Source organism: Nycticebus coucang, chromosome 9, assembly GCF_027406575.1.
Source record: "Nycticebus coucang isolate mNycCou1 chromosome 9, mNycCou1.pri, whole genome shotgun sequence".
In the NCBI taxonomy this organism is placed as follows: Eukaryota; Metazoa; Chordata; class Mammalia; order Primates; family Lorisidae; genus Nycticebus; species Nycticebus coucang.
In genome coordinates, this window is record NC_069788.1 from 104,258,188 (window position 1) to 104,270,275 (window position 12,088).

The following is a 12,088-nucleotide window of genomic DNA, read 5'->3' on the forward strand; positions in this document are numbered from 1 at the left end:
ACCACAGTGAGATGTCACCTAATCCCAGTAAGAATGGCTTTTATCAAAAAGACCCCAAACAATACATGCTGGCATGGATGTGGAGAGAAAGGAACTCTTATATATATTGTTGGTGGGACTGCAAACTAGTACAACCTCTATGGAAAATGGTATGGGGATTTGTCAAAGAATTAAAGTAGACCTACCATTTGATCCAGCAATCCCACTGCTGGGTATTTACCCATAAGAAAAATAGTCATTCTGTCAAAAAGACACTTGTACTAGAATATGTATGGTAGCACAACTGAAAATTTCAAAGATGTGGAATCAACCAAAGCGCCCATCAATTCATGAGTAGATTAACAATAGAATGTGGCATGTATATACCATGGGGTACTATTCAATAAAAAAAATGAATTTAATACCTTTTACAACAATCTGGGTGGAACTAGCGACTATTCTCCTAAGTGAAGTACCATAAGAATGGAAAAAGTAACATGCATGCACTCACTATTAAATTGTGTTAATTTAATAGTGATCAGCACTCATATGCACTGATGAAAGTAAAACTCAGTGAAAATCAGGCCGAGTGCAGTGGCTCACACCTGTAATCTTAGCACTCTGGGAGGCTGAGGCAGATTGCCTGAGCTCACAGTTCAAGACCAACCTAAGCAACAGCGAGACCCCATGTGTAAAAATAGCTGGGCATTGGGTGGCGCCTGTGGCTCAAAGGAGTAGGGCACCGGCCCTATATGCCAGAGGTGGGAGGTTCAAACCCAGCCCTGGCCAAAAATAGCTGGGCATTGTGGTGGGCGCCTGTAGTCCCAGCTACTCGGGAGGCTAAAGCAAGAGAATCACTTGAGCCCCAGAGTTTGAGGTTGCTGTGAGCAATGATGCCATGGCACTGTACCAAAGGTGACAAAGTGAAACTGTTTCCAAAAAAAAGAAAGAAAGAAAGAAAGAATAAAAACAGGTAGGAGGGAAAGGATGAATGACATCATACCTAATGAGTACAATGTACACTATTTGGGTAATGGGCACAACTTAGAACTTTGTTTAAGCAAGATCAAAGCAAGCCATGTAACCAAAACATTTTTACTCCTATAATATTCTGAAATAATAAAAAAAAAGAATTGGGAAAATAAAGAGGATGGATCATGTAGGACCTTCTGGGCCACTCAAAGGACTGGTTTTTATTTTGAGGTAACTAGAAATGTGCTGAGTAGAAGACGGACATGACCTGACCTACATTTTAAAAGATGGTTCTGGTTGCTGTGTGAAAAATAAATTGTTGAGGACAAAGGTGAAAGCAAATCAGTTAAGAGGCTTTTGCAATAAACCAGAAGTAAAGACACTCGGGTGTCTTAAGAATTTAACTGAAGCAGTAAGGGAGGGTTGGTACCATCTATGTGAGGGTGGCAGAATTTGAGGTGGTACCAAGAGACCAAACCCTCTTTTAAAATATTTCCTTCCTTCCTTCCTTCCTTCTTCCTTTCCTTTTTCCTTTTTCCTTTCCTTTCTTTTTTTTTTTTTTTTTTTTTTTCAGTTTTTGGCCAGGGCCGGGCCAGGTTTGAACCCACCACTTCTGGTATATGGAGCTGGCGCCCTACTCCTTTGAGCCACAGGCGCCACCCCCAACTCTTTTTTTAAATTATAGACTTCTAGCTAAGGTGACAATAAACAAGGGTCAGCATGTCCCAGTGTGTCCCATGGCTTCTGGACTTCATGCTCTATTAGTAAGATCTATGAGTAATTTATTCTCAAGATTGGGACCCCATTGAGAGGGAAAAGGGTGCTCTGAATTATACTTAAATGATAGATGTGACTGGGTTCAGGACACACTATCCCAAAATTTGGCACTTAGCTATTTGCAAAAACAGCAGAAGCAGGAAGGTCTCTCTACCTTCTACCCTTCTACCCTGAAGTATGCCATAGAAGAATCCTCTGACCTCCCTCTAAAGTAGGTCATAAGATCATCATTCTGGAGTAGTTGTTCCTATACTTGAAGGAAAGAAATGAAATCAACAGAGAAGAATCTAAACATGCCTTGCTTAGTGTTTATTACTATTGGATCATACCCCTTTGTCCTCCCATCATACTTCTGAACAACTGTGCACACAAAAATACACAGTTCTCTGTTTCTTCAGGTGTTCATTTCAGAAAGCTACTGTGTCATGTTAAACTAACATTTAATAATTGATTATGCTTTCTCTTGATAATCTGCCTTTTTTTTTTAATAGGGTCCTCAGCTATGAACCTTGTGGTGGGTGAAAAAAAGATAATGTTTTTTCCCTTACAGGTGGAAGAGGAGGTTCCCCTTTAGTAGAGCATCCTAACCTGGAGTTCACTAGGGAAGGAAGATCAATTTTTTGCTTGGGGAAATTTAGAATTAAGAATAGAAATGAGAATCTAAATCAGACCCATAGTGTTAGTATGTTTGTGTTGAGTTTAGAATAATCAATATAATCTATACAGATTTGGTATTTTGAGTTTTGTATTAAGAAAAGGCAGCCTGTTAGAATATCTAATAGACATGGATGTGGAGAAAAGGGAACACTTCTAAAACTGCTGGTAGGAATGCAAATTAATACATTCCTTTTGGAAAGATGTTTGGAGAACACTTAGAGATCTAAAAATAGATCTGCTATTCAATCCTATAATTCCTCTACTAGGTATATACCCAGAAGACCAAAAATCACATTATAGGGTGGCGCCTGTGGCTCAAGGAGTAGGGCGCCAGTCCCATATGCCGGAGGTGGCGAGTTCAAACCCAGCCCCGACCAAAAACCACAGAAAAGAAAAAAAAAACAAAAATCACATTATAACAAAGATATTTGCACGAGGATGTTTATTGCAGCCCAATTCATAATTTATAAGTCATGGAAAAAGCCCAAGTGCCCATCGATCCACGAATGGATTAATAAATTGTGGTATATGTATACCATGGAATATTATGCAGCCTTAAAGAAAGATGGAGACTTTACCTCTTTCACATTTATATGGATGGAGCTGGAACATATTCTTCTTAGTAAAGTATCTCAAGAATGGAAGAAAAAGTATCCAATGTACTCAGCCCTACTATGAAACTAATTTATGGCTTTCATATGAAAGCTATAACCCAGTTATAAACTAAGAATATAAGGAAGGAGAAGAGAGAGTGGAGGGAGGTGGGGAGGATGGGCAGAGGAAGGGTGATTGGTGGGATTACACCTGCGGTGCATCTTACAAGGGTACATGTGAAACTTAGTAAATGTAGAATATAAATGTCTTAACACAATATCTAAGAAAATGCCAGGAAGGCTATGTTAACCAGTGTGATGAAAATGTGTCAAACGGTCTATAAAACCAGAGTATGGTGCCCCATGATCACATTAATGTACACAGCTATGATTTAATAAAAAAAAAAGAAAAGAAATATTTAATAGATTGGTTTTGCTATTCCAATTTACAACGTATAATTGAGTGATTTATGCATTTTATATATTTATAAATTTCCATTTCAACTTACTTAAGTTGTAATGGAAATTAGAGTTTTTACCAAATTTTATATGATTAGCATTTACTAAAATTGAAGGGAAATCAGAGTTCTCAGTCTGTTTTACCTGTTTTGTGCTTACTGGGAGCTAGTATTATAAGGGAAAAAATTGTGTTTCAATGGGAAATTATGCATTGATTAGAGCACACTCTTCCAGGTTTCTGAGTCATATGAGAACTACTTTACAACTTTCTAGACTATGGAAAACTGTAGCAATGCAACATAATTTTGTCTGTAGACAGGCAAATTCTGTCCTGTATGGTAGAGCTTCCATGAACTTCCTTCCATGGTAGAAGCTAGTTTTGTGTCCATTTGTGTGTTCACTCCAATATTCTTGATCTATAAATATGTCTATATTGTGGATTCTCTTTTGAACCAGTTCTAATATCTTATCAGTTTCCTTATTGCAGGGAGTTGAAGTGTCCACCCAAAATTCACATCTACCTGAAGCCACAGAATGTGACCAAATTTGGAAATAGGGACTTTGTAGGTGTATTTACGGATGTCACATATTTGGTTGATGTCATCCTGTATTAAAGTGGCTCCTGAATCCAATAACTGGAGTGATGTAGCTATGAGCCAAGGAATACCAAGGATTGTAAGCAGCCACCAGAAGCTAGGACGCCCCAAGGGAGGATTTGTCCCAGGTGCCTTCAGAGAAGGTGTGGCCCTACCAGTACCTTGATTTCTGATTTACAGCTTCCAGAACTATGAGAGAATAAATTTCTGTTGTTTTAAGCCACCTAGGCTGTGATACTTTGTTATGGAAGACTTGGGACATTAATATGCATTCATCCGTAAGTTCATTAAAGTCTTTAACATACATTCAATTTATAGCTGTGTGACAGTTATGATTTTCATACTCCCAACAATCCAATGAGGCAGAAATTATTATTATCCCTATTTTATAGATGAGGAAACTGAGGCTCAGAGAAACTAGGCAAGGTTCCCCAAAGCATTTCAGGTAATAGCAGACCAAGTCATTCAACCCAGACAGTCTAACTCCAAAGAGTGGGCTCTGAGACACTCTGCTATCCTAAAATCTTAAGATGACCAGTACCTATAAAGTTTAATTTAAGTTTTATCAAGTATTCAAAATTCTTGAAAATAAAATAGATTCATATTCATTTTAACTATTATTTCACTAAGTTATTTATAAAATTATGAAGGTATTATTAAACAATAAAATACTCCTTAATGACAATTGTTAAAGTTAAATTTATAAATAAACCAAGGGATGATCATCTTATGCATGGAGGCATAATTATAGCCAACATGTAAAATTTTAATTTTATTCTCTTACTTCATTTTAGTTCCTTTAAATCAGTAATCCTCAACTGGGGAAAGTAATTTTTTTTTTTTTTTCAGACTACCTGTATATGAAAGATTCTAGAATGTTCCTTGAGGGTAGGAGTAGGGATACCAGCTCTTTCTCACCTTTGACCCAGTTAAAACCACTGTTATAATGAGAGTGTAGCACGCTCCTACACATGCACAAACAATAACTAATTATCTCCCACACATCCATTAGATCTTGGGGCAGGTGTATGGGCAGTGCACCAACAGATCTGGTTACCTTTCAGCACCAAAATATACATAGGTAGAAGATAGGCTTAGGAAGAATTGTTCTCAGCACTGTAACAATTTGTAAAATGGCTAAGCAGTGCTCATTCAGCATCTTGATGAAGGTTGCAGAAAAAATGCAAACAACTCTGCAAGAACAAAAGAGCTTACATTTTAAACTAAGGAAGGCACTTCAAAAACTTTGAAAAAAGGCACCCTCTGAACAATATAAATCTTATGAGAGCAGGTGCCTTATCAATGAATCCTGTGTAATTTAAGTAGATTTGGAAAAGGGTTTACTACCCAGAATAGTGTTTTAATGACAGAGATCTATTTTGTTTTTTTCCCAGCAAGGAATGCCTTCTATAACTTAGATACAGTCTTCTTCCCTCTCTCCCTTTCAGCCTCTCTTTCTTCCTTTCCTTCTTTCCTTTCCCCACTTCCTTCCTAATCTTTGGGTTTTTGCATCCAAATAGCAGTCTTCGAGGTTATCTGTGGTGTATTGGACATCACTAGTTTTCAAACTTCTTTCTCCAAAGTCTGAGACCCACTTTTATCTGAGGGGGGGAGTTTAAAGGCTCTGTAGTTGGTGATGTGCTATTTCAAATCTTGGCTCTAACCCTTACAAGTTGTGCAATATTCAGCAAATCACTTCACTGTGTGTGTGTGTGTGTGTGTGTGCGTGCCTGCCACATGCATGTGTGTGCCTCAGTATTCTCATTTATTAATAAAAAAGGAGTACAATGAAATCAATTGGACTTGGTGAAGATTCAATGGGTAAGTTCCTGCAAAGTGCTGAGAATAGGGCCCCACACAAATAAGCACAATACAATTGTTAGCTTTATGTAGTTGACTTCTTTCTTCCAGAATTTACAGAAGATTTGAATGTCACTTTGTTACTGTCACAGATGGTTGGAGTCATTGTTCAGATGAATGTGCTATCCCCCTTTATACATAGTTTTCATCAATTTTCTCTTCCCCATCTCAGGATAACTTTATTCGACAGAATATAGTATTGTACTTCACTCCCCCTTATCCTCAAAGCCTGACCTTCCTTGCCGCTGTCTGTATCCAATTATTCTTTGTGATCCAGTGGCTTCCCTTAGGCTACTCTCATCATCAGGACGTCTCCTAGAAAGCATCTAGTTGAACCCTCTCTTTTAACAGAAAGCAAATTTGAGTTCTTTCAAATAAATTACTTCACACAGTTTCACAGTTAGAGAGGGATGAAGGGAATGCTGGGTTTTTGACTCATTTTCCATTGCTTTCTCTCCAACGTCATTCTTTTCCCAACATTTGGTGGAATTTTGAACAGAATGCTGTGAGTTCCTTTTCTACTGTCAGAACCACATCTTTCTTCATTGACTCTTGAAATCTACCACTGTTAGAGAAGTCTCTGAAGAAGTGATGTCTTGGGGTTCTGTCTTCCCACCACACAGGGGATAATCTGAGACTAGCATACTCATTTTTCCTGTCATTTACTTATGCTTTTTTTTGAGTATCTTAGTAGTGCCAGGCCCTGTGCTGGGTCAGAGGAATTCAGGGTTGAATGATAGCACCTGTTTTAGACATGCTCATGTCCTGCTTGGATGGGTACACAAATAAATAGCAACTTACAGGATAGCACACAGGCAGGGGTCCTCAAACTACGCTCCGCGGGCCACATGAGGCCGTATGGTTGTATTTGTTCCCATTTTGTTTTTTTTACTTCAAAATAAGATATGTGCAGGGTGCATAGAAATTTATTCATAGTTTTTTTTTGTTTTGTTTTTTGTAGAGACAGAGTCTCACTGTACCGCCCTCGGTAGAGTGCTGTGGCGTCACACGGCTCACAGCAACCTCTGACTCTTGGGCTTACGCGATTCTCTTGCCTCAGCCTCCAGAGCAGCTGGGACTACAGGCGCCCGCCACAACGCCCGGCTATTTTTTTGTTGCAGTTTGGCCGGGGCTGGGTTTGAACCCGCCACCCTCGGCATATGGGGCCCGCGCCCTGCTCACTGAGCCACAGGCGCCGCCCCATAGTTTTTTTTTTTAACTATAGTCGGGCCCTCCAATGATCTGAGGGACAGTGAACTGGCCCCCTGTTTAAAAAGTTTGAGGACCCCTGGAAAGGGCTAGGGTATGGTTCTATGCACTGAATATTCTTGGGAAAGAAGGTAGCTCACCCGCCTAGAGGTCAGGATCAGGAGAGCTTCCTAAAGGAACAGACCTGGAATCTGGACTTTGAAGTAAGCATCAGCCAGATGAAAAAGGGAGAAACTGTGCTTTAGGTAGAGGAGACAGAATGTGGGAGGGAAGGCAAGGGCTGTTGTGACAGTAGGCAACTTTGGGTAAAGTGTTAGAAGTTCTGTTGAATGAGTGGGAAGTCAGAGAAATTAGGAGCAATGAGGTTTGAAAGACTGCTAGGTCTTGAATCTTATAGGTTGCACAAAACAATTTTATTTGGGATTCCATGAGGAATCAATGTAGAGGTTTAATCAAGAAGATGATGAGGTGAGGACAGATTTTATTTTATGGTGGCTGCATGGGGAATGAAAACATTCTTTGGAAGTTATTGCACTAATTAATTCAGGTGAGTTGAGAAACCAGGGTATCTCAGAGCACAGAAATAAACACCTGTGCTGAAATATTTATCACCTACTGTTTTTGTTTTGTTTTGAGACACAGTCTCACTATGTCACCCTGGGTAGAGTACCGTGGCATCACAGCTCACAGCACTCAAACTGTTGGGCTTAAGAGATTCTCTTGCCTCAGCCTCCCATGTAGCTGGGACTACAGGTACCCAGCACAATGCCCGGCTATTTTTTTGTTGCAGTTGTCATTGTTGTTTAGCAGGTTCTGGCTGGGTTTGAACCTAGCAGCCCCAGTACATGTGCTGGCGCCCATAACCACTGAGCTCCAGGCGCCCAGCCAATCACCTACTGTTGGATGTCCCTATGAGCTAAATTCTTGAGAAAATCTTAAATTCTCATTCATTATTTCTTTTCATTTATCTGCATTTCCCTTAATAGTGCATTTTTTTTTTTTTTTTTTACCTTAAGTGAGTTTAATTAGCTAGGTTGCTTTTCTATCCTTTCTGTTCTATTTTTAACCAGTTAAGAAAGGCCTTTTCCCCCATTGGTCTTATGTACAATTATCCTTTCAATAATCATTGATTTAAATTTCTGTTAATAAACACATTATGCGTCTAGTCTTTTTAACTTCAAATTTCTAAATTGGTTACATTTAACCTGCAGTTAGAAAACATACATATTTTATGTTTTATTTGTTTAAATTTCATCTATTTATACTTCTACCATGCCTATCACAAGAGGGTTCTGTATGCACTATTTCACTGGCAGTTCACATTTGAGTAATTTATACACATTGTATGAACAGTTTGTTTTATAAAGGGGCCTCTGATTAATCTTTTGTCAACTCTTTGATGAATCTCCAGAACTGCTAAGATGATTTCCCATCTAAGAAGACCAAAATTAGAAATACCTTTTTTTTTTTTTTTTTGGCATTTTTTTTATTACCCAAGGGGAGACCAAAAAGGTCAGTTTTTGAGTTATTCTTAATCTTACTAATACTGCACGTGAAAAAGATTCAGCCAGGGCTTCGAGTAGGCATAGAGGAGAACAGCAGCTCTTTAGAAAGAACAACTCATACCAAAGTTTTGTTACCTTTCTATGTGTCACATACAGATAATGCAGTTGTCAGCAAAAATATCTTCCCAAGTGTGGGAACACACAGACATGCACCCTCCCCTGTTTTTGGTGTGTTCTCAAGCTGCTTTGTGCACTCTGCTCACCTTTCCAGGTCCCCTCAACCTCTGGGTCCTCCCTGTTCCTCTCCCGAGTACTCACAGGGTCTGCGTGCTGGGCGGTAAGCTGGGGATGCGGTGGAGATCCTTGCAGGTGACTCTGAAGTCCTCCTCCTGATGGCACTCGCAGGAAGGAGACGGACACCCCTTTCCCCCCAGGCTCCTGGGCAGGGCGAGCAGCAGTCCCAGAAGCAGCAGGGACTCCGGCCTCATTTTCTACCGGCCCCCAGGGCTATTTCTTCATCTTCCACACTCCCTCATTCTTAGCCCTCTGTGCCTCCGATTCCTCTGGGCTGAAGGAGAAAGGGAGAGCGGGAGGGGTGAGGGGAGGGAGGCTCGCTGGAAGGGGCTGTGATCTCACCACTGTAGACGAGGCTGGAGAGGGGTGAAAAGAGACTCTTAAGTGCTCTGCTTCCCTAGGCAACTCTCCACCCAAACAAACCTCCTTGCTTTACTTTCCTTGGCTGGAGCCACGCAGCCCTCGCCGTCTGTTCCCTGACATCCGAACACCGGTCCTGGCTGTCCCCTTTGCTTTCTAACCCGTGTACGCATTCTTTTTGTTCTCTTCAAAACCTAGTTTGGATGCCCTGTCCTTTTCTTCTCTTTAAACCCAAAGAGCCCCCCTTTCCCGTGGATAGCCCCCTAATAGTGCACGCACTCTATGCAGAGAAATTGCCCGCGGAGTCTTTCCCAGGGAGGACCAGTGTCCTGCAAAACTGCAGATGCCTCTGCGGAGAGTTGGAGGAGGGCACATCTCTGGCCGGCCGGGGGTGCACCCCAAGCCGGCGCGCGACCCTGGCGGCCCCCCAGCTTCAGCGCCCCCCAGCAGCGCTCCGCGCCGGCTGCGCCTGTGGTGCAGGAATCGCCGCCAGGAGTCGCCTCGCGGCGCCCGCCACACGCTGCAGCCGGCGGACTCCGCGAGTCAAGTCAGGAACTGGGCTCTGGGGCCATCTGCTGGGGAGAACCGGGAACGGCAGAAACGGTTCTATGTTTCCGGAATGGATCCCGCCTGCAAGTTCTGGTCTGGCCAAGGAGTTTACTGAAATATATCACCAACTAGATGAGAAGAAAATAATACTTAAATGGCACCCCATCATCTCATTATTCCTCACACGGTAGCCAATTGCAAATATAAACTAGATTGTGCCACTTTCCTTCTTAAAAGTCTTCAATTGCTTGTTTATTCCTCTTAGGGTAAAAGGACTATCAACTCCTTACAACTATGTGATTCCTTTTATGTGTACCTGTAGGACAGGGAAAAAAGCTAGGGTGATAGAAGTCAGAATAAAAGTTAAGAGGTATTGACTAGAAAAAAGCGAGGGATATAGGGATTCTATTTCTTAGGCTGGTGGTGAAGTGGATGTTTACTTTTATCAAAATTCATTGACGTGTACACTTAAAATACTCACATTTCTATGTTTATACAAGCTTCATTTATAATCACCAAAAACTGAAAACAACCCAAAATGTCCCTCAGGTAGGCAATGGTTAAACAAATGCTGATACATCCACATAACGGAACACTATTACACAATAATAATGAACTGCTCCTATATACAACATGCATGAATCTTGAATGCATAATGTTAACTGAAAGAAGCCAAACTGAAAAATATTGTGTATTTATAGGTAATTATTCATGTTAACGAATTCATTTATATGACATTCTCAAAAAAGCAAAACTGTAGGAACAGGAAACAGATGAGTGGTTGCAAAGGCCTGGGGTTCAGAAGAGAGGCTGACTACAAATGAACACCAGTGAACTTTCTGAAATTATTTTAAATCTTGCTTGTGACAGTGGTTTCATGGTGATTCGTTAATTGTGGTAAATTCGTAGTGATCAATTTTTGAACGTTAAGCCCACCTTGTATCCCAGAGAAAAACCCTACTTGATTGTAATGTATTTATTTTTGTATACATGTGTATACTTGGATTAGATTTGCTAAAATTCTGTTTAGAAAATTTTCATAGATATTCACAAGGGATAGCAGTTCTGTTCTTTTCTGTAATTTTTGTCTCTCTTTGATACCACAGTAATTAATTCTTCCCTCACAGAATCAGTTGGGAAATATTCCCTCCTCTTCAAATTTCTATGAGGGAAATTTGGTATTATTACTTCCTTAATTATGTGGTTGAATTTACCAGAATTAAGTGTTCTGAACTTAGAATTAAGTGGACGTTGAATTTTCCTGTTGGAACATATTTAACTATAAATTCAGTTTCTGAAAACACTCATGGATATACAGCTAGCTTGAGGCAGCCTTGCCAGTTTGTGTCCTACAATGAATTCCATCTAAATTGTCGAATTTTTTGCATGGTTTTGTTCATAACATTCTCTTATTCTCTTTATATGTATATAATCTGATCTTTTTAAATTTTCAGATAAACGTGGGGATACAAACAATTACAATCCATAGTTTGCATTTGTAAGGTTAAAGTCGGATTTGTAAGTGTGTCCTATTCCTTCTTTTTTCTTAGTTACTTAAGGAACAGATTCCATAGTTTGCATTTGTAAGATTGAAGTCTGATTTGTATGTGTGGCCTATTCCCAGGTAGTGTGCCATCTACCTGTACCATGTTCTGATTCAGCAGGAATTTACCCAACTCATTCCCACCAGCTTCTGTGTGAATTTCACTGTGTTTTTCAGGTAGGTGTTAATCTACTAGTTCCATTTGGTACTGGGTATGTATGATGTTTGTTTTTCCATTCTTATGATACATCACTTATATAATCTGTTCTAATGTCAACTCTCTCACACCTGTTCATGGTAATTTGTGTCTTTTCTCTTTTTATCCTGACTAGTATATCCAGAGGTATATAAATTTTATTAATATTCTCAAAGAAGCAAATTTTTGTTTCATAGATTATTTTTCCATGTTCTATTTCATTGATATATGCTCTGATCTTTATTATTTCCTTTCCTTGTCTGTTTGGGTTTAATTTTTCCTTCTTTTTTCTTAGTTTCTTAAGAAACTAGGTTTTTTTAAGGGTGAAACTAGGTTTTTTTATTACTTTTTATAAAAGTATTAAATTATAGGTATATAGTACTATAGATTTTCCTATAAGTACTACTTTAGAGACATCTCACAGGTTTTGATATGTAATTTTATTTTCACAGAGGTTAAAATACTTTCAATTTTTCTGTTTTATTTTTTTCCCCTTGATTCATGGGCTAATTAGAAGTATATTATTATTAACTTTAGTT

At 39.6% G+C, this 12,088-nt stretch overlaps 1 protein-coding gene across 1 annotated transcript in view; it reads right to left on the reverse strand.

Moving 5' to 3' along the window:
* TSHR (thyroid stimulating hormone receptor) overlaps positions 1-9,146 on the reverse strand; it is a 204,199-nt gene extending 195,053 nt beyond the window's left edge. The window contains exon 1 of the mRNA XM_053603560.1: positions 8,926-9,146. Coding sequence (XP_053459535.1) covers positions 8,926-9,095 — 170 coding nt within the window. The 5' untranslated portion in view covers positions 9,096-9,146. The remainder of the gene's footprint in view (positions 1-8,925) is intronic.
* Positions 9,147-12,088: the final 2,942 nt, after the last annotated feature.